At 38.9% G+C, this 21,432-nt stretch overlaps 4 protein-coding genes across 8 annotated transcripts; 2 read left to right on the top strand and 2 right to left on the bottom strand.

Annotated features, from left to right (window-relative positions):
* Nucleotides 1-2,632: 2,632 nt before the first annotated feature.
* Nucleotides 2,633-5,183, bottom strand: atp23 (ATP23 metallopeptidase and ATP synthase assembly factor homolog). Of its 4 annotated transcripts, none has more exons than XM_065263452.2 (6): nucleotides 4,903-5,183; nucleotides 4,546-4,591; nucleotides 4,386-4,467; nucleotides 4,176-4,313; nucleotides 4,013-4,096; nucleotides 2,633-3,330 (listed from the first exon to the last, which is right to left on the bottom strand). In XM_065263452.2, the coding sequence occupies exons 1-6, from the start codon at nucleotides 5,114-5,116 to the stop codon at nucleotides 3,127-3,129; spliced, it is 768 nt and encodes a 255-aa protein (XP_065119524.1). In that variant the 5' UTR covers nucleotides 5,117-5,183; the 3' UTR covers nucleotides 2,633-3,126. The 4 variants fall into 4 exon arrangements, with proteins under 4 accessions (XP_065119524.1, XP_065119528.1, XP_065119527.1 ...); XM_065263456.1 differs by having other exon boundaries at nucleotides 4,386-4,462; nucleotides 4,903-4,995; XM_065263455.2 differs by having other exon boundaries at nucleotides 4,851-4,913.
* A 739-nt stretch (nucleotides 5,184-5,922) lies between these two features.
* Nucleotides 5,923-10,521, top strand: rpap3 (RNA polymerase II associated protein 3). Its single transcript, XM_065263457.2, has 16 exons — nucleotides 5,923-6,055; nucleotides 6,681-6,863; nucleotides 6,968-7,117; nucleotides 7,194-7,304; nucleotides 7,643-7,770; nucleotides 7,849-7,970; nucleotides 8,082-8,407; nucleotides 8,505-8,632; nucleotides 8,763-8,884; nucleotides 8,963-9,033; nucleotides 9,111-9,194; nucleotides 9,284-9,438; nucleotides 9,574-9,754; nucleotides 9,836-9,933; nucleotides 10,012-10,112; nucleotides 10,202-10,521. Exons 2-16 carry the CDS (start codon nucleotides 6,708-6,710, stop codon nucleotides 10,285-10,287), a joined length of 2,019 nt encoding a protein of 672 aa, XP_065119529.1. The 5' UTR covers nucleotides 5,923-6,055; nucleotides 6,681-6,707; the 3' UTR covers nucleotides 10,288-10,521.
* Nucleotides 10,522-13,414: 2,893 nt separating this feature from the next.
* crebl2 (cAMP responsive element binding protein-like 2) lies at nucleotides 13,415-15,329 on the top strand. Its single transcript, XM_065263415.1, has 3 exons — nucleotides 13,415-13,598; nucleotides 13,884-14,081; nucleotides 14,168-15,329. Exons 1-3 carry the CDS (start codon nucleotides 13,584-13,586, stop codon nucleotides 14,321-14,323), a joined length of 369 nt encoding a protein of 122 aa, XP_065119487.1. The 5' UTR covers nucleotides 13,415-13,583; the 3' UTR covers nucleotides 14,324-15,329.
* A 149-nt stretch (nucleotides 15,330-15,478) lies between these two features.
* Nucleotides 15,479-20,799, bottom strand: gpr19 (G protein-coupled receptor 19). 2 transcript variants are annotated; one of them, XM_065264189.2, is made up of 4 exons: nucleotides 20,619-20,799; nucleotides 19,819-19,848; nucleotides 19,443-19,571; nucleotides 15,479-17,649 (listed from the first exon to the last, which is right to left on the bottom strand). In XM_065264189.2, the coding sequence occupies exon 4, from the start codon at nucleotides 17,623-17,625 to the stop codon at nucleotides 16,360-16,362; it is 1,266 nt and encodes a 421-aa protein (XP_065120261.2). In that variant the 5' UTR covers nucleotides 17,626-17,649; nucleotides 19,443-19,571; nucleotides 19,819-19,848; nucleotides 20,619-20,799; the 3' UTR covers nucleotides 15,479-16,359. The 2 variants fall into 2 exon arrangements, with proteins under 2 accessions (XP_065120261.2, XP_065120260.2); XM_065264188.2 differs by lacking the exon at nucleotides 19,443-19,571.
* Nucleotides 20,800-21,432: the final 633 nt, after the last annotated feature.

Genomic DNA, 21,432 nt, shown 5'->3' with positions numbered 1-21,432 from the left:
TATTTTTAAACATACAGTCCCTGACAAAAGTCTTGTCGCTTATCTATTTTGTGGAAACACCTGCTATTAACCTGACTTTTAATTAATCAATTGGTGTTAGAAATAGCTCATATGAAAAGCTTAAACCCTCCCAAATGATGTTTCATGCACTGAAATAAATTAGTTTCACAGAAAAAAAGATTCATAATTTAATCAAGACAGAGAGGTCAAATTTTGGCAAGACAAGAGTTTTGTCGCCTACTGTATACAGAAACTGAACAAATTTACTGCAAATACAAAAATGTGTCAGCAAATGAAGTAGTGGTGCTGTGAGATCCAAATTTTAATATCTTGTATGACTTCCATGATCTTGAAGGACTGCATCCATGCGGTTTGGCAAACCTTCATACAATTTATTGATGAAGTCATCAGAAATAGCAAAGAAAGCAGTCTTGCATCCCCCCCAGAGTTCATCAATATTATTTGGTTTCATCTTCCATGCTTCCTCTTTCATCCTACCGCACATATGCTCAATGATGTTCATGTCTGATGACTGGGCTGGCCAATCCTGGAGCATCTTGATCTTCTTCGCCTTGAGGAACTTTGATGTGGAGATGGAAGTATGCGATGGAGCACCATCCTGCTGCAGAATTTGGCCTCTTTTATGGTTGGGAATATAAGAGGTAGCTAAGATTTCTTTTTTTTTCTATTGATGTTGCCCTCCACCCTGCAGATCTCTCGCACACTCCCATACTGGATGTAACCCCAGACCATGATTTTTCCACCACCAAACTTGTTTTCTGGGTGAATCTCGAATCCATGCGGGGCGGGCTGAAGTAGATCTCGTGCAATATTTGCGGTGACTGTGATGTAATTTAACAAAAGATTCATCCACCTTCTGACACTTTTCCAGCGTCCATCCTTTTGGCAGGCTGTGGGCCTTGGCAAATGCCACAAATTGTTTTTTGTTTAGTGCTGGCTTCTGGGCACTGATTCCACCATGGAGGCCATTTCGAGACAGAATCCGACAAACTGTTCTGGTTGATACTTTAGGTGACCAAGTTTCGTAAAGCTCTGCTGCAGTGGAAAATGGGGTGACCTTGGATTTTCAAGCCAACAAACGGTCCCCTCGAGCAGTTGTCTTGCAGGGTCTGCCTGACCTGGGCTTGTCAAAACCGTCTCCTGTCTCTTCAAATCTTTTTTAATCCTCTGTACTTGATGCTGAGACACATTTAAGGTGTCTGCCACATCAGCAGTGGATCTGGTCTCCAGCCTCTTGATAATCAAAACTTTAGTCTCAGGGTGAATCTTAGGCATGTTTGCAGAGGTCTAGCTGCAGTTGATGTGAAGGTCTAGTGTACTGGGGTTCTTTTTATACACACCCAAGACCTAATTGATCCATTATTATTCACAGATGAAGCTCATATGACAAGGCGACAACACTTACGTCTTTGCAAAAATTGACTCAACGGACTTTACCAAGCTGTGAATATTAGAATACTTTTTGACAGTTTCGTTTTACACTGAAACATTATTACAAAAGCTATTGGGATTAAAATGAGCCATTTCTTGTAAAAAAATCTTGATTAGAAACATATTTCAGCGGCACTTCAGGTCAATTACACAAGCTACAAGACTTTTGTCAGGGACTGTACTTTGGGGTAGCCTGGGTTTCCCTATGCTGCCTTGCGCGCAAATTTATTTACGCTGCAAGTCTAGCATAGAAACTATGGACCAATTTTCCCCCTGAAATAGGGAACCAATCACAGAACGGAGAGGGGCAGCAAGACGATGACCACATCTATGCAACACACCGAAGCAATTTCAGGTGTGCGCACACGTACCCAATAACAGTTGTTACGTCATCGAGCCCCCTTGAAAAAAGTAACTGGCCGCCACTGTAAAATACATTAATTTCTCATAAATTCTGTGTAATTAAACCTCACCAACCACACAGTGTTGTATAATTAAATGTTTTGTTTCATTCAAATTTAAGTATGTTTTATATTATACATTTTCTTTAGGGGGACACCGAAAAAGTTTGAGAACCACTGGTTTAGACTGCTCATATACGGTCAGTTTACTTTTTATCTTTGAACTGTAAACATAATTAATAAGAATATCAAGTTTACTACCAACATTTTACAACAATTATTATGATTTGTGCCACTGCAGTGGTAGTTTATGGTAAATGTATGGTTACAGTACAAATAACATAATTACTGTAGTGAAACCACGGCGAATATAGGACACATTAAGAATCATGTAAAGCGAAACAACGCCACCATGTGGATTCTGTTGTCATTACACAAACAACCGTTTTTAAACAGTAGAGAGGGGTCTCCAACGTTGTTCCTGGAGGGCAACTGTCCTTCTAGATTATAATTCCGACCCCAATCAAACACACTTGAACGTGCTACCTAAAAATTAGAGGCAGGTGTGTTGGAGTGGGGTTGGAACTAAAATATGCAGGACAGGTGCCCTCCAGGAACAACGTTGTAGACCCATGCAGTATATAGAGTGTGTTTAAAATAGTTATGTTATATACCAGTTATGATTGTAATTGACCTTAAACCCCTTGTGGTGTATTCAGTCTTTATAAATAACTACATCTGTGCTTCCAAATGGGACTGTTTTTAAAATGTACAAAAAACACAATAATTAAATTTTTAATTTAGATTTCATATTCATAATAATGTCTTACAATCAACAGTGATGTTGCAGACTTGACATTTATCTGTTTAAATGTCTCATCACAATGTAAACAACACTGACATAACGCACTGCACTATATTTCATACGAAATGAATTTATTTATTAATTTACAAGTTTGTTTCTTCCTTTAAAGTCTTAAGATAAAGAATGATATAAAATCATGCTATTCCTCATATTTGCTGTCAGTTTGTAGTGCAGTTCAAATGCTGAAAGCGTGTTGTTTGTTACACATTTACTATTGATTAAAAGTGAAAGAGCACAGTCACAGTAAAGTGATCTTGAAAACACACAAATGAATTAACAGCCCGTATAACTTAATGAGATTTTGGAAATGGACAGAATTTCAGCTCATCTGTGTTATTTAATGAAATTTTTTACTGAAAAAAGCACCTTTGGGAGAATAAAAACATTGGTTTGTGTCGTCTTTATGATTTATAGGTTCGCATAGTACCGATCTCTGTTCTCAAAATCCCTGTTGGCAAACTTTGCATCCTTCTTGCTGTGTGGAATGCGACCAAAGGGGGCGTGGTCATTAAAACAGCTATCAAACACCTCATTGAGCACTTGTTCGGCCTCTTCCCTGCTCACTTTCCGCACTGCAAGGATGGAGCGCAGTGCACGATTGCGAACACATTCCTGTAGGAAACAGAGGAGAATCTGTCAGATTCCCAGCAGGACTTCACAAACTCTGAGTATCTGTTATCAAAACCATCAGCACACTGCAGCTGGACCAGAAACCACCCAGAATAAAAAACAGACAGAATAACACAAATACCAGATGTACACAATACATTTTATAAGAGAAAGACTAGAGATGCACAATAAACTCTGTCACATCTTGTCTTGTGTTCAGACACTTTTAAACTATCATTATTTTTATTTTTATATAAAGCTCATAATAGTGATTTAACATTAACCCTTTAAAACAACATAAAAACTAATACTATTTAACTAACTAATACTAATAACTAAGTTATTATACTGTTATTATACTAGGGCTGCAAATCAATTAATCACAACTGATAATTTGCAGAATTAACGTTTTTGTTTACATCATATACATGTGTGTATTGTGTATAATAATATATAAATGCACACAGATTTGATAAATATTTACATGTGTATATACATTTTTATAATAAAATATAATTCATATTATATATAATTATAAATACTTAATAGATACAGTTTTTTTTCTTAAAATTAAACATGATTTACATAATTATTATACACAATACATATATGATGTAAACAAAAACTTTTATTCCACAAATTATTAGTCGCAATTAATCGTTTTGCAGCCCCAAACTAAACAAACCTGATGATGTTTCTTTAGGCCAAAGTTAAATCTGGAGATTTCATTTATAAACGAGCAGTCACCGCTCAGATTGGCTGCTCGAATCTGCAGAAAACACAAACATGTCAGACTGAAATAAATTTGACATGAATGAATGAATGAACAGAAAGTGATGAAGCATCACCTCTGAACAGGCCAAATGTCTGAAGTTACTGAACCAATCGACTCGAGCCCTGCAGTGATCAAACGCGTGAATCAGTTCATGTGTGACGACTCGATTCATATGAGCCTGTTGATGAATGTTGTTCTGACACAAAACAATCTGTATGACAGAGACACCTGTTAGAAAACACATCAGATGTTTGTTTATGGGCTAATGCTGCGTTTGATTCACCTGAGATGTGGCAGCATCAAAGCCTCCACTGACGGTCCCATCACAATCCTCACAGGAGAAATGTCTGTCTTTATAAACTGTACTGAGAAGAAATCGCATTTAATCACCCTCAAACAACTCGTGCACAACTTCATGTCAGGTGTGTGACATTTGCTCTTACCAGCCGGAACTTCTCATGGCTCCCAGCAAGAGTTTAGCATATGGATCTGATTGACAGACATAGTTGAAAAAAGCGTTTATATCATGCCAAGTAAATGTTGCGTTAAATTATAATATTGATTTCCTCCCACTAATTTTGAACATTGTTATATTCATACTGATCTACCCCGTGAATTTTAAACCGCAATCCATATGTACAGTAGAGTATTTAAGTACAGTAATTTTCACCACTGTAAAGCACGCATCCGCAGAGTTGAAATGTTTAACTTCGCATGTTGTCTTACTAGTGTCCAGTTTGAGTCTTACTAGTGTCCAGTGTGATGTTGTCTTACTAGTGTCCAGTGTGATGTTGTCTTACTAGTGTCCAGTGTGAACTGCAGCATGATGTGACACTTGTGTTTAAAGGTGAACAGACTCTCTCCGATCGAGCCTTCTTTGTATTTGCTTTGTGTTCTTCCCGGATATAAACTGTAGCCGTAGTCCTCATCTTTCTGTTTCCGGTCATCGCTGTGATTCTCTTCTGGCGCTTTATCTTCGTGTTTATTTTTATTATTTTGGCCATTCTGAGCCATAGCTTTATCGCGGGCGCGCGCACACTTAAAGTGTCTCTGCCCTCTATGGTTACTGAAAGGTCACGCGTGCCCCTTTGAATCACGTGACTTGAATAGCGGGCGAATCACGGTTGAGTTCACATTTAAAGCGATCGAGTCTCTGATTCAAAATAAAAGCCCCCCCCCCCCCCACACACATACAAACAGAGGAAAAACAAAACTATCTCAAATAAATTATTTTATAGAACTATTTGGTCATATTTAATTTAGAGCAAATATCATATGCTAAAAGACAGTATATCTCATGTTATTATATTTATTTGTTCATATAAAAGTGTTATTATTATTATTATTATTATTATTCATGAGAGTATACAAAGGTACATTACTTTCATAAATGTATAGGTCGGTCAACAGAGATTGTAACAACTATATATATAAATACTTAACTTTATTAGAAAATGTTTTTCTTTTGGATATTGTTAGCGTTATTAAAACCAAATAAGACATCCTAAAACACCAAAGAAAATTTGTCCAAAATAAAAAAACACGTACAAACAGCATATAAACGTTTCCAGAAGACATTATTTTACTTTAGACGGTTTACAAATTCTTATAGACAACATAAATCAGTTTTTATTGATTTCTTATTTTTTGTATATTGTGTGAGCCCTAATATGTTTAAATCTGTAAAAACTAAAAGTATAATATTAAAGAATTAAAATATAATATAAATTAATAATATCAAATAGAGCTTAATGTATCAAAAATCATCAAAGAAACCAAAAGTTACAGTTAAATAATAAATGTGTGAAATGTTTGCCTATGATTTCCGGTTTCTGAGCAAGGCGTGCGCGAATGCGTGTGTGACGTAAAGTCCGCAGGAGCGCGCAGTGTGCGTCATACTATCATGGCGCTGAAGACAAACAGCGAATTATAAACTCTACATCATTTCTGCAGGTAGGAAACACCTAAACACACAGTTGATCTTTTATGCTGAGTGATGATTTTAAGGTAATTATCGCGTCTTTTAGACTGTAGTTTTAAAATAAATATTAATCGAGAGTTAAATATGTCACGTGTGTGTTAGCCTGCTAGTAAGTTTTATTTTTATTTTGAGTTTCATTATCAGTAAATATAAAGTCTAATAATCCATATGTAAATAGCTAACGTGTCTCAGTTCATTCAGCTGGAAAATGTTTGTGTGTTACTGAATAAATGAATTTGTGGTTATATGAATCACTCAGTTTTAATGTGCTATTATGTCTAATAATTTCTTCTGATAGATGATATGATCTACTGTTCAAGCTTTCTTTAGTTTAATCTCTTATTCGGGTCGTAATGTTAGTTTGGTAGTTCCCTAACAAAACGTTACCATGGTTACCTCCATAATGCCAGTGATACTGTATTCGTGTATGTATTTCCTGTTAGTCACGAAGACACAGTAAATAAGTGTGGAGTTCACTGTAAACTGTGTATGATATTTTTATATTATTTTCAAATGATTTTACCATGTTTTGATGATAGCTGTGGTTCCCATGGTCATCTTTAACCAATAAACCTCCACACTGTGTGATATAAACAGGTCAGCGGCTCAGTGAAGTTATGATAAATGATGACGTCTGGAAACAAAGCCATGGATCTGCAGATACAGATGAGACAGAACGCTGAAGATCTGCAGAGCTTCATAAAGGAGCTGGACAACTGGGAGGAAGACATCAAGAAGAAAGATCAGCAGCTTTGCACTGGAAACATCAATGAAACACAAGTAAAACCTTCAGCGTCGACTCTATGATCATTCACGCTGAGTAAACTCAATAAACCATGCACGTTCTAGGTCCTTATTTTGTTGTATGTGTTTTTATGTACCAGAAAAATCTCCCACCGGTGAGGAACAAGGATTTTAAAAAGACAAAGCAGAGAGTGAAACGTCAGACTAAGAGAAACAACGGTGTAAAAGAGCGAAAGGAAACTGAACGAATAAAATCTTACGATTATCAAGCCTGGGACAGATTAAATGTGGTAAGGGAGTTCTCCATTTATTACCGAACAGAGTGAGGTCATCACTGATGTCATCACTTACATCATTCAATTCCAGGATAAAGTTCTGGAGTCCATGGATGCAGAGGAGAGTCCGGTTCAGTCCAATGAGTCCGACTCCGAGGCGATTCAGGTGGACAGAGATTTGGCGCTCACTGAGAAAGAGAAAGTAAGATTTGTACACCAGCACCTGAACGATTTACATTTACAAAATAAATGACAGTAGATCTTGTGTGTGTATATTATTCATGTTAAAGTCTCCCTGTAGTCGATAGTTTTCTTAGTTAAATCTCTGAGTATCATAATAGCATATGTAAATGTTAACATAAACAACAATAAAAACCTGATTTTCACCACAGTGGGATATTTTAGTATCCAGTGACAGTTATCTGTGTATTTATCTGTGACCCTAGATTTTAAGAGATCGGCCCATCTGATGTCACCTAACGCAGTTTAACCTGACCTCAAACAGTTTAAGAAATGCGTCTCTGTCTGATGATGTTTCAGGGGAATGAATTGTTTAAATCCGGTCAGTATGACGCAGCCGTTGAGTGTTACACCAGAGGAATGAATGCAGACCCCTTCAACCCTGTGCTGCCTACAAACAGAGCTGCATCCTTCATCAGACTAAAGAAGTAAAGTCTGATTCATTCATCTAAGTTTTGTGTTCGTTTATGTGTCTGGATCAATCACATGTCACTTGTGTGCTGCAGGTTCGCTGTGGCCGAGTCAGACTGTAATTTGGCAATCGCCCTGGACAGTAAATATATAAAAGCTTACGCCAGGAGAGGAGCTGCACGCACTGCACTGAGGAACCACCAGGGGGCGCTGGACGGTCAGTTCACCTATCTGATCTCTCATTTATCAAATTTTTAACCCCTCATCGTACCACACCTGCACATCTGTGTTTCTCAGTATCTTCAGCTCTTTTGTTTTTCATTCTCAGATTATGAGATGGTTCTTAAACTGGATCCTGGAAACTTTGAGGCTGAAAATGAAATCAAGAAACTCCAGCAGCAAACAGGTACAACTGCAGCTCAAACACCAGAGGAGAGTCAGACAGCTCCGACTGCAGCGCAGATGCCAGAGGAGAGTCAAACAGCTCCGATTGCAGTGCAGAGGCCAGAGGAGAGTCAAACAGCTGCAACCGCAGCGCAGACGCCAGAGAAGAGTCAAACAGCTGCGACTGCAGCGCAGACTGTCGATCCAATCAAACTGCAGAAGCTGCAAGAGGAACAGAGGAAACAGGAAGCTGTCATGTATAAAGATCGAGTGAGATGCGCCTCCTTCATGTGTCAATCTTAATCATCAGAATCTGATCTCCTGTAGTAATGTTAACACTATTTGCTTGCTTGCATGTGTGTGTTAGGGCAATGCATACTTCAAAGAAGGGAAGTATGAACCCGCTGTGGAGTGCTACACTAAAGGAATAGAAGCAGATGACACAAACGCTCTTCTGCCTGCAAACAGAGCCATGGCGTATCTGAAACTACAGAGGTGACACCAACGATTAAATCTCACCTGATCATAAGCACATACTGTTTATAATGCTTCATACACGACTACATACCAGTTGTGTTGCACATTACCTAGTGTACACTAGCAAGTGTGTTTCTCCTGTGCCCAGGTTTAATGAGGCAGAGCAGGACTGCAGTACAGCTGTTGCTCTGGATGTCACATACTCGAAAGCGTTCGCAAGACGAGCGACGGCCAGGGTCTCTCTGGGAAAAATCAAAGATGCCATAGAAGGTTAAAAAGCACAGAATCTACACAGAGATCTGCGTCACACATCGTCACACGTTTACTCATAACTCTTCTTATTCGCAGATTTTGAGCAGGTCCTAAAGCTGGAGCCAGGAAACAAACAAGCCTTAAATGAGATCGAGAAACTTAAAGCGGTAAATGTCTCAAGAACAGAATTGCTTTATGTTTTCTTCTGTGTGTGTTTATATTTGTGTGCTGTGTTGTTGATCAGGAATTGAGAGCAAGCGGCTGTCTGGTTGCAGAGGAGAAGAGAATCATACAGCCTATTAATAAACCTGAACATCTCAGATCAACTGTGAGTCTAACAGACACAGACAGATTTTAAGTAATAGATTATAAGATAATAAACTTAATTGAACACATGCATGCTGTCTGCTGTTACAGAAACCACTGAGGAGGATTGACATACAGGAGGTAGGAGAGATTTTCCCGTCTGTTAATCCCTGTATATCCAAACCTTCTGCTGTCCTCTCCTCACCTCATCACAAGATCCAGAAGATAGAGGAGATCTCAGACACCGCTCACCTCTCTGAGTCCACGTGAGAACGTCACTTCATACTCGTTTAGTTCATGTAGAGCATTGTGTCAGCAGCACAGACAGTCATGTGTAAATGATCTGGTGTCAGTGAGAGTTCTGCTCCGTGATGTGTTTGGTGTCTCTCTTTATGTTTCAGAGAATGTGATAGGAATGTTTCTGGATCTCAAACGGAGAGAAAGGAACTTCATGTAGATCAAGTGTGCGTCTCATCTGGAGAATCAGAATGGGTTCCTCCTCCACCCAGCAACAGTTTTCAACTGGAGGCCGACCTGAGGAAGATCAGCAGTTACCCACAATCCACCTACAGATATTTAAAGGTACAGTCGTACTATCACTTCCACATCCTTAAGATCTGCACGTTGCATTCAATGAAATAAACATCCGCTTCACTCTTTCAGCAAATCAGTCCAGATGTTTATCCAAAGATCTTCCAGAACTCTCTGGAGCCTGATACTCTCAATCACATCCTCAAGATCTTTCACACATTTTACATTCAGTGAGTAAAAGACACAAATGATGAAAAGTGAAAGATTATAGCCTATCATAACAGAGTTGATGAATCTGCTGATTTCAGACATGAAGAAGCTTCGGTTTTGTTGGACACCCTCAGAAATCTGGCCAGCGTGAAAAGATTTGACATGGCCATCATGTTCATGTCATCTGCTGAAAAGAAAGGTAGATGGGCCGCGCACTCACACGTACAGACACACACGTATACACACATAGAGTTGATTGTTGTGTTAATGTGTGTAAATTTATTTTAGTGATACAGGATCTGTTCGACTGGATTCATCGCTCCGGTTTGGAAGAGGATTCTGTTGGAGACCTACGGAAGAAATACGGTCTTTGACCTCTGCTTACAGGAACAATGGAGGTTTATATGATCTAAGGAAAATCACCTGTTTAAACTGACAATGCTGACAGCTCCTGTCATCATCACACAGAACATCATCTCTCCTGGGAAAATAATCAGTTTCCTTCTTGTCTTTATCTAAGTTATAAATGCTTGTCTGTGATTGGTTGACTATTAAATGCATCTAAATTCCTCAAAAAGAATGTTTGATGTCTTTTAAATTTCTCAGAAGTCATCCCTAAGAGGTTATCTTCATAACCCAGGCCAAATTAAGGATGAAGTCAATCTAAAGTGTTTGTTTTAGAAAGTCTGTGTGTGTTTTAGTATCTGACAGCTGCTGTAAACAACCCTGATTTTACTGTGGTAACTGATGTTTGACCTTTATAGATGATGGTTGAGACATATTACACGATCTGATCCTGATCGTCTGAGTATTTTGTTGGCGTGCATGAAAATAACCCACATTCTCCTCTGAAACATATAGCAGCTATACACAATCCTATATTTATATAACATTCCTATTACAGAAGTAAAGTGACTTGAAAGGTCCTGTTTTTCCAAAGCTTTGATTGTGTTTAGGGTGCACAGTATAACGTGTGTTCATGTTTTGTGTGTAAAAAAATGTATTTTCACACAATTTACACATCTCTATACCGCTGTTTTCACTTTCCTAAGAGATATAATAAGATACATTATTTTAGAGGAGCAGAAGAGAAAATGCTTCAATTATAAAGACAAAGTCAAGTTATCACGCTTTAATCGATCAAAACAGAGTTGATGAATCTGCTGATTTCAGACATGAAGAAGCTTCGGTTCTGCTGGACATCCTGAGAAATCTGGCCAGCGTGAAAAGATTTGTCATGGCTATCATGTTCATCTGCTAAAAAGAAAGGTAGACGCATCGCGCACACACATGTAGTCATCACTAAAAGGTTATCTTCATAACCCAGGCCGATTTAAGGATGGAGTCCATCTGAAGTGTTTGTCTTGGAAAGTCTGTGTGTCTTTTAGTATCTGACTGCTGTTGTAAACAACCCTGTATCTTCTGAGTATTTTATTTTATAGGAACACCTGTTCAATTTCTTATTAATACAATTATCTAATCAACCAATCACATGGCAGTTGCTGTAATGCATTTAGGGGTGTGGTCCTGGTCAAGACAATCTTCTGAACTCCAAACTGAATGTCAGAATGGGAAAGAAAGGTGATTTTAGCAATATTGAGCGTGGCATGGTTGTTGGTGCCAGACAGGCCGGTCTGAGTATTTCACAATCTGCTCAGTTACTGGGATTTTCACGCACAACCATTTCTACGGTTTACAAAGAATGGTGTGAAAAGGGAAAAACATCCAGTATGCGGCAGTCCTGTGGGCGAAAATGCCATGTTGATGCTAGAGGTCAGAGGAGAATGGGCCGACTGATTCAAGCTGATAGAAGAGCAACTTTGACTGAAATAATCACTCATTACAACCGAGGTATGCAGCAAAGCATTTGTGAAGCCACAACACGCACAACCTTGAGGCGGATGGGCTACAACAGCAGAAAACCTCACCGGGTACCACTCATCTCCACTACAAAGAGTAAAGAGGCTACAATTTGCACGAGCTCACCAAAATTGGACAGTTGAAGACTGGAAACATGTTGCCTGGTCTGGTGAGTCTCAATTTCTGTTGAGACATTCAGATGGTAGAGTCAGAATTTGGCGTAAACAGAATGAGAACATGGATCCATCATGCCTTGTTACCACTGTGCAGGCAGGTGGTGGTGCTGTAATGGTGTGGGGGATATTTTCTTGGCACACTTTAGGCCCCTTAGTGCCAATTGGGCATTGTTTAAACGCCACGGCCTACCTGAGGCTCTGAGCATTGTTTCTGACTATGTCCATCCCTTTATGACCACCATGTAACGATCCTCTGATGGCTACTTCCAGCAGGATAATGCACCATTTCACAAAGCTCAAATCATTTAAAATTGGTTTCTTGAACATGACATTGAGTTCACTGTACTAAAATGACCCCCACAGTCACCAGATCTCAACCTAATAGAGCATCTTTGGGAAGTGGTGGAACGAGAGCTTTGTGCCCGGGATGTGCATCCCACAAATCTACATCAACTGCAAGATGCTATCCTATCAATATGGGCCAACATTTCTAAAGAATGCTTTCAGCACCTTGTTAAATCAATGCCACGTAGAATTAAGGCAGTTCTGAAGGCGAAAGGGGGTCAAACACTGTATTAGTATGGTATTCCTAATAATCCTATAGGTGGGTGTATAAAACATTCCCATTACAGAAGTAAAATGACTTGAAAAGTCCTACTTTTCCAAAGCTTTGATTGTGTTTAGGGTGCACAGTATAACGCATGTTCATATAATAAGAGACTTTATTTCAGAGGAGCAGAAGAGAAAATGCTTCAGTTATAAAAACAAAGTCAAGTGAAAACGCTTTAACCTGCATGATAAATGTACAGATAAACACAACTGAACATCTGTAAAAGTTTACATTTAATCCTTTGGTTCATCATTGACACAACCCCCCTCCCCCCAAAAATGACTAAATTTCAGTGATGTGTGTTTGCTACACACAACAAATTGGTCTCTTTTGTCTTATATATATCGACCTACACCAGTAGGTATTGGTGAGGTCAACACAGGCAGAGCTGTGATTTTCTGAATAAGAAGAACATTAAATTAACGTTCTGGCATTGCTTTAAACTTTTCTTTAATTCGATCATGTAGGCATGATATTGTTTTAAAAATCATATATGTTCATTTAAAAAATATATTATTTTAATTGAGAACATATTGTGGATGTGGCATTAGATGAATATGAAGTCATGCACACAGTATATATAAATAAATAAATAAAATATAAACAGTAGCTTCCTCCGTTTACTCGCATTTTGTTGCCACATGTAATATGGCGGCGCCGCTGACCTATCGCAGCAGCTGACCAATGCGCGAATTTCTTCAGTATATGTGGTTAACCACTGCGGCTGTCCGTTGGCGTCCTGTCCCCACACTGTCCTGTTTTTTGAAAAAACTAATTTTATAATGTTTTTATTCTGAAATAAGACGACATCGCTGACGGATGCGCTCAACAAATACGTCCGGGGTTTTATCTTCCCAGCATGCATTGCACGCAGTGACATAACGTGCTTCAAAGCGGAAGAGCACTGTTAGCATTCGGCTAAAAACACAGTCTGTTCAACTGAAATAACGTTACTGATAAAAAATCTGCTCAGTCTGATCTATAATCGATTAAAGTTTAATGGTCGACGATCAGAACACAAGCAATGGATGATAGCAAGGTGAGTTATAAACACCACACAAATCAGCGAAAATATTTTTCACGCCCATATTCTTTAACAATATTTCAATTCAGGTGTTTACTAACAAAGAAATAATCGACATTATACAGCAATACTATTTTGTGCACATCTTCCATGCTGTCAATTATCACGGCACGTTACGTTGATCATGACAGCATCAACAAAACAGAATCATAACTATGAGTTAAACACGCATGACGTCGCGAGGCGTTTGTGCTGATGACCGCTCATTGTTTTAATGGACGCTTTTCTATCGTTGGTCAGATGGTTGGTGGTAAAGTAAAGAAACCTGGTAAACGCGGGCGCAAACCTGCTAAGATCGACCTGAAGGCCAAACTCGAGAGAAGCAGACAGAGCGCGCGCGAGTGTCGCGCCAGAAAGAAACTGCGTTACCAGTATCTGGAGGAACTGGTTTCCAGTAAAGAGAGAGCCATATGTGCCCTGAGAGAGGAACTCGAGATGGTAAATGTTCACGTAAAGTTCCAGAGATGACAGTCAGTACTTCATTCAGTTTATTCATTGAGTTTCATGTGCTGTTGTCTCTCCAGTATAAGCAGTGGTGTTTGGCGATGGATCAGGGCAAAATCCCATCTGAAATCAAAGCTCTTTTAACCGGAGATGATCAGAAACCACCACAGAGCTCCGGCACCAAAACACCCAAGAATGCCAAGTTCAGCTCCAGCCAGAACAAGACAACACAATAAGTACACACAACACACACAACACAAGATGCTGAGGTGTCAGAAGATCTCCAAAGATCCGTTCTGTTCTAGAGAACCATAAACAGTATTGCGTCTGTATGTTTGTTTAAAGGATAATCTTTTTATTCTTGTTAAATAAGCTCTTCTTCATGACCTACTGATAAAATGCATACGATCTGATAGTCCAGAATGAAAGTGGAGTTCATTCTCATTCATCTAACATTAGATTTGTCAAAATGTTTGTTTAGATGTTGATTTTGAAACTTTTCTGCTATGAAATTTAATGGAGGTTTCAACATTCACAAATTCAAAGCAGAGAGGGAGATGTATGACAGAATCTCTTTAGTGATTGAGATTATAGGTGACACAACATAAGACATTATAACACATTTGTGTTGTCAAAATCTCTTGATTGGCTTTTTGCACTTTAAAAAAATCAACGCATAGCACTTATTTTTGGCTCTTAGGGTTATGTTTGGCTAACCCCAAAAAATGGAGGCAGTTTTTCAAGAGGAATGATTGTTTGTTGGTTAAACTTTAATTTATTTCACTAACTGAACCTTAAATGCACTTTCTTTGAAATCTCTTATATTATTCTGCTCCTAGTTTATGATCTGTATATTGTCTTGTAAACCAAAATAGAGAGAGAAGTTTCTTTTCTCATCTAGAAAGCCTTAGTTGAATGTTATTGAATCAGTATTGATGTTTTTAGTCTTGTTTAAGCCTCACTTTCATTGTTTCAAATGTGTTCACTTTCAAAACTTTATTAACCCTGAATTCATGATGTAGATCATGTAGACGTTTTTTTTTTCTTTCGCCAGCACAATCTTTAGGCTTCGGCATAGTTTAGAGTATATTTTTATACGACATGCATGAAATGTAGACTTTCATTTGTTGCAGAACATTAATGCGATCGAGCGTTATTAACGTCGTCCTTTTAACACTGTTGCTCTGCAGTTATTTTGTGATCTTGTATATCTGTGTATAATATAAACATGCTGCACCCGTAGCTGTGCGTCTCTTTTTTTTTTTACTGATATTAAACAAACCCAAAAGATCCAACATCAGAATTAATTATAACTGTGTAAGTTGGGACATGAATGATCCTCAAATCTAACTTGGCTTGTTAAAATGTTTTTCTATAATCGAAGACAGCAAATGTTTGCCATTATCACGGTGTGTTGGACTCATGAAGGATGTGAAGTCTGAATCCAGTCAACACCTAATCAACCTGAAAAACTACAGACATGAATTTAATGTGAATTGTACAGAAAGTTTAATTGTTAAATCACACTGACATGTTGGATTTGCATTATAAACATCACAAATAACAACCAGAGACAGTTTCATCTGTAAATACAGACACAAAACACTACGACTGAGTCTCTATTAGATTAACATAAACCCGACCGCACAAACAAACAAAAGAACGTAAGACGACACGAGGTTTAATATGATGAAATGAAGATTCTGATGTCATCATCACTCATCTAAACGTTTAGTCAGCATCATTTCTTGAGATTGACTTCAGGTCGATCATACGTGCCTTCATATACATTATTATTAAATTACATTATTTTTCTAACATCACACTGAAGTTAATTATTTCAGATGTCATTCATGTTCCCAGATGCTATTAAACTTGTACAATAAAAACTTTATTTATAAAGAAAAATGTTAAGTGTTTTTCTCCTTTTTATCATCCCAAAACATTTTAAACAAATCATGTTTTCATGTGTCTTCAATATAACTTCCTATTCTGTTACACTGTGTTATTCTCTGTCTGTCATTGGATTTCAAAGATTTTCCTACTGACCGACTCCCTCATGTGAGTGCTGAACTTAATTTTCCAAGATCTTCGTTTACATCCTGCTCATTTTCCTGCTATTGTATAAATATTTCTTGTGAAATTGTTACCCTTAAGTAGAGATGCTTTATTCAACAAAAACCTTTTCATTCATTAGGTCAGAGTTGCACAACAGGAACAAGTCAATGTGTTATTTATTGTGTGCTCTTATCAGTGAGTGTGCTAAAAGTCTTTATACAAAAGTGTTTGGTGGGTTGGTGCTGATAGGCCACGCTAATTTCTTCTCCTTTGCTTCTCGGTCAAAAGTTTCATAAACCGAATCTTTGATGAGTGTCTTCGCCGGTACGGGAATATCCACTACTCCGATGTAGTTCTTCTTAGCTATTCGTGAGCTGGCCGTGATGGTGTATGCGTTACTACGGTAACACTTCATGGAGGACATGCAGAAAGTTTCTCGCATACCACGTCTAAAGTTGGCGTTGTAAATGGAGTAAAGCGTCGGCTTTGATGCCGTGGAGCTAAAGGAGATCCACGCCACCGTGACAAAGAAGAGCGCCCCCTGTCTGCTCGCTCCCGAGACCGCTTCGGGATGCCAGAGCTGAGCAACGTAAAATGGCATCCAGGTGAGAAGGAACATCGTGTTGAGCATCAGAAACATCTTGATGGTTTTGACTTTAGTTCTGGGGACAATGTTCATGGTTCTGCGGACCGTTCGTCCATCTGTACCGATCCTCCAGATGTATCGGACCACCCGCTGGTAGAAAGACACGATGAGGAGCGCCGGGAACAGAAATCCAAAGAGCAGATGTGCCACCGCGTACCCCAGCCCGTCCCAGGAGTCCGGCAGGAAAAAGTCACAGTGGTTTTGAGACGCTGTTGAAGAGGATCCATAAAAGAACAGGCACGGAGAAACGAAAGCCGCATCGAAGATCCAAGATGCCAAAATCATCCGTTTGGCCTTCTCGCGTGACACTTTAAAACTCAAAGGGTAAACGATGGTGTAGAAGCGGTCGACGCAGATAGACAGAAGCACGTAGACTTGGACTCCGGGACACAAATGCTGCAGGTAACGCACGGCTTTGCATGCGGCCGCAGTCAGAGGCCAGTGACCCGCGGACACCTGGAGCAAAATGAATGGGGCACACGCCAGACTCAACAACAGATCAGCACACGCCATCGACACCACAAAGTAGTTGGTAGTCGATTGCGTTCTGCGACTACGATGGATCACCAGACAAACTAGAGAGTTGCCCAGTACTGATATCACCCAGAGGACGGTGAAGATCAGCCCGAGAACGGTCACCTCTGCCGGGGTCAGATCGTACGAGGTCAGGGAGCCGTTGGTCTGCGATGGGGACGATGGCATGTCCAGGCGGCAGACGAGTGCTGTGGGAGTGGTGGACGAATCGTTCCCGTCAGAGTGGTCCATCGTCGGGTAGAAGTCGTTGGCCGAGCGGAAAGAGGGATTTACGCCCTCGGCAGATAGGGAGTACACCATTTCCCTCTTGGTGTCAGGTCGCAGCTGTAAAATACAACAGGTTCACTTTTTATTAAACAATCTGAAGCAAAATAAGCACAATCTGCTGATCTCCTGTCAGAACCTAAACCTGAGGAGTTAACAGAACGTCAATCACATACATTCACATATACGACACATTTTATTCTCTTCCTGATCTGTGTCTGTAGCTCAATCTGTGAATTTGAGTTTTGACTTCATGAGGGCCACATTACAACAGGTTTCCATGGTGATAACAGTGAATCCTTAGCCATGATCCATCTGCTTCAGACACCTCACCTCAGATCTCATGTTTAAAAACTGAGCAGATCTACTGTATGTGACTACACAATAAACTAATAAAGACCAATGCATGATGGACTTGTTTAAGGGGGGACCTTCTATTGCTGTTACAATAAAGTCAATACAAATTTACCTAACTTTAAAATACAAAATAAAAAAAGAGATACAACGTCCTTTAAATTCCGTAGTCATTTAAAAGTCTACACGTATAGGCAACAAGTGATGATCTGAATTGTTCTGTTCGGCATCTGGGGTTTGTAAGTTTAGCTGAGTTCCTCATCTGGCGTCCAGTCAGCTGTTCCCTGAGTGGTGGTAGTGGTGGTCTAAAGCTAGACTTATTTAACTTTCTAGCAAAATCAACTGGACTCGTCTCTCTGCTAGTGTGCACAATCCAAGAAAGGAGAGGGCAGCGAAATATCTTTTAAAACTTTGTCCCAGTATGATTTTACAAACACGTTTCTGCACACTTTCAACCTTTAATTTGATCAGTAGTCAAAGAATTTAGCCAAACTTGAATTTCATACTTTAACACAGGGTGCACATACCCAATATAGATTGTAACCAATTCTTGATCTTGAACACCAAATTTCTTTAGCAGACAAATAGCAAAAAGCTTTCTGTTAGCTGAGGACAACATGTGGTCCCTCCCATTTTAAGTCACTTTAGATCAGTGGTCACCAATCCTGGTCCTGGAGGGCCGGTGTCTATGCAGAGTTTAGCTCCAACTCTTATCAAACACACCTGAAGCAGCTAATTAAGGGGTTTCAGGTGTGTTTGATTAGGGTTGGAGCTAAACTCTGCAGAGACACCGGCCCTCCAGGACCAGGATTGGTGACCACTGCTTTAGATGGTAACTTCTAAAATCTTAACAGAGTCACAGATTTTCCAAATGTTCTGATCTATAAAAAGTGGTGGCCATGTTGGTGTCTGTTTCATACGGGAGACATGCAAGACATTGCCATTTTTTGAGTTGAGTTTCATTTTATGAGCCAGATGCCAAGATCATTCAACATCTGCTGAAGTGTACAGGGCTGATGAAGAGTACAGCACTTCTTTCCAGTGGGTAATTTGATCTTGGAGAGCATTGTTAATCAGTGCTAGGAGGATTATGGGTCCCAATATGGTTCCCTGGACAACTCCACATGAAGGATACTCCCAATCAGATAAATATCCCTGGTAACGCACTCATTGACAACGATTGTTTACCTTTAAAAAGTTTATGATAAAAACTTCTGTATAACAGCATACATGTAAAAGGAGTATTATAAAAAAGGACACAAGTATTGCCTACTTCCATACTATATAGTGGGTGAATAAAAGTGTGTGTAATGAATGATGTCCAAAAGCTCAGCTGAGCACTCACAGAATTCAAAATTGATTAATTATTTGGTTCATAAATTAAAAATAGCAAAAAAACATCTTTTTAAAGGTAAATAATAAAGGTGGGTCTTCCTCGTGGTCAAAAATCAAGTTGTTTAACAACACCCGAGTAAATATTTAGACCAGTGGTCACCCACCCTGTTCCTGGAGATATACTTTCCTGCAGATTTCACCTCTGACCCCAATCAAACAGACCTGAACCTGCTAATCAAGCTTTTCATGGCTACCTTAAAATTTGAGGCAGGTGTGCTTAAGCAGGGTTGGATCTTAAGTATAAAAGAGGGGAGATCTCCAGGAACAGGGTTGGTGTAACTGCTATTACATCATAGGTCAACAAACATACAGGTAACATGACAATTAAAACATGAGGGAAAATTAACCGTAGTATGTATGTGATCTATGCATATGGCACTCAGAACATACTGATTCAACAGTCAGTGAGTTTTGAATGTTAATTACTAAGTATTGTGACAGTGTATGATGGGATGGAGGTGTGTTTGATTTCTGTCTCACCTGTATGATGTCATCAGCTCAGAGACTCACCTGCAGAAACACAGATTTTTAGGTTCATATAATGTCGTGTGAAAAGTAGTAATGATTTTCACTTCTGATCAGCTGCTATATTCTTCAGATTATTAATGTGTAATTCTTCTGTGGTTTATTCTTATATTGTGTCTAAAACTGTAACTGATCAAGATTACTGATGTATTCATTGATCTAACCCATTACATTGAACATTTTGCATAAATGTTGTGTGATCAGGATTTTTAATTTCATTAAGATCTCTGGAGTAAACACAACTCAAACTGTGATGTGACCCTGAACTCTAATTGTTAAAACAAACACAACCTGCAAACACATCACAACATTATATTAAAGCCAACAGAGACACTCAATCTCTACAGACACTCATTAACACAACTGTGTGTATCTCTGTGTGCGTGTGTATAACTCTGTATGTCTGTTGTGTTGATGTCAGTAAGATCCTTGACAACGTGATCTGCTATCTGTGTGTTTTACATTAAGCTTGAGGTCATTTAATAACATCACACCGGCACAATGAAATATCAGGATTAACAGGTGACGTTTTAAAAATGACCGTTTCTTTTCTCTATAAAGACATCTACACATTAATAAGACATTTCACCCCATAAATACACAACACTTGTAAAATTAAACATCTGATTCTAATGTGAAATATTTGATTTAAATAACAAAAAATGTCGGACCATTCATAATGAAGCTCTTCTGAATATAATATAACCGCTTAAATGATCTGATGATTGTAAATATGAATGAATTAGATGTCGTACCTCAGATCTCTGCTGTTCTCCGGTCAGTTATTTCTTCCCTCATAGTCATCGGCGCACTTTATCTTCATCATCAACATGTTTAATTCTTAATTATCGGATTATCCTTAAGAAATCAGTTACACATTACACACTCGAGACGATCGGATCACATCCGATCCATCTTCATCCACATCAGACCCGATCAATGACGTCACCCCCCAGAATCATTCTCATGAATTATTCATAAGCCACAATAACATACGCGTATGTATTTCAGCAAAACTGAAAGTGTATGCGATTTATTATAACGCATTTAATATTACAGCCTATAAAGTGCACAAAAGTAAATAAAAAAATAACGATTGGTCAATATAACATTTGAAGAATAATACAAATTGATTGTGTGAGGGTTGGTTTTTAAGATAATGTTTTGTAGCGCAAAGGTGATTTATATGATTTGATCAGATGTCATTTATACATTGACGCATCAGATCATGAATGGTCACGAGTCTTCATATATGCACTAATGATGGTGTTACCATAGCAACAGAAGTGCTGAGTATGGACTGTTCTTCTGTGTCTGTTGCCATAACGACACACAGCTGTATCGAGGAGCGGTTGACTTCATCCCTTTCATAAACACGAGCACGTGCCAAAGACGATTTATTAATATGGAAACACAAACTATATAAACAAACACACACATACCATCGCAAACACTAACACCAAACACACAAAGCGTTTAGGGTGTTAATTCTCATTAGTCAAACACGTTTAAGCCTTTTGTATGAATTAAAGCAAAGGATTTTGGGTAAAGACGTGTCTTTATAGAGAT

The sequence above is a fragment of the Paramisgurnus dabryanus genome, chromosome 1 (assembly GCF_030506205.2).
Source record: "Paramisgurnus dabryanus chromosome 1, PD_genome_1.1, whole genome shotgun sequence".
In the NCBI taxonomy this organism is placed as follows: Eukaryota; Metazoa; Chordata; class Actinopteri; order Cypriniformes; family Cobitidae; genus Paramisgurnus; species Paramisgurnus dabryanus.
The sequence above is the reverse complement of the archived record's forward strand: the minus strand, read 5'-3'. Positions and strand labels throughout refer to the sequence as shown.

Coding starts and splice junctions, on each gene's coding strand:
- atp23 (XM_065263452.2), bottom strand. CDS start 5,116: ATGGCTCAGAATGGCCAAAATAATAAAAATAAACACGAAGATAAAGCG. Junction 4,468..4,545: donor GCCATGAGAAGTTCCGGCTG/GTAAGAGCAAAT, acceptor ATTTCTTCTCAG/TACAGTTTATAAAGACAGAC. Junction 4,314..4,385: donor TTGATGCTGCCACATCTCAG/GTGAATCAAACG, acceptor TCTGTCATACAG/ATTGTTTTGTGTCAGAACAA.
- rpap3 (XM_065263457.2), top strand. CDS start 6,708: ATGATGACGTCTGGAAACAAAGCCATGGATCTGCAGATACAGATGAGA. Junction 9,195..9,283: donor CTGAACATCTCAGATCAACT/GTGAGTCTAACA, acceptor CTGCTGTTACAG/AAACCACTGAGGAGGATTGA. Junction 9,934..10,011: donor TTTCACACATTTTACATTCA/GTGAGTAAAAGA, acceptor TGCTGATTTCAG/ACATGAAGAAGCTTCGGTTT.
- crebl2 (XM_065263415.1), top strand. Junction 14,082..14,167: donor TGAGAGAGGAACTCGAGATG/GTAAATGTTCAC, acceptor TTGTCTCTCCAG/TATAAGCAGTGGTGTTTGGC.
- gpr19 (XM_065264189.2), bottom strand. CDS start 17,625: ATGGTGTACTCCCTATCTGCCGAGGGCGTAAATCCCTCTTTCCGCTCG.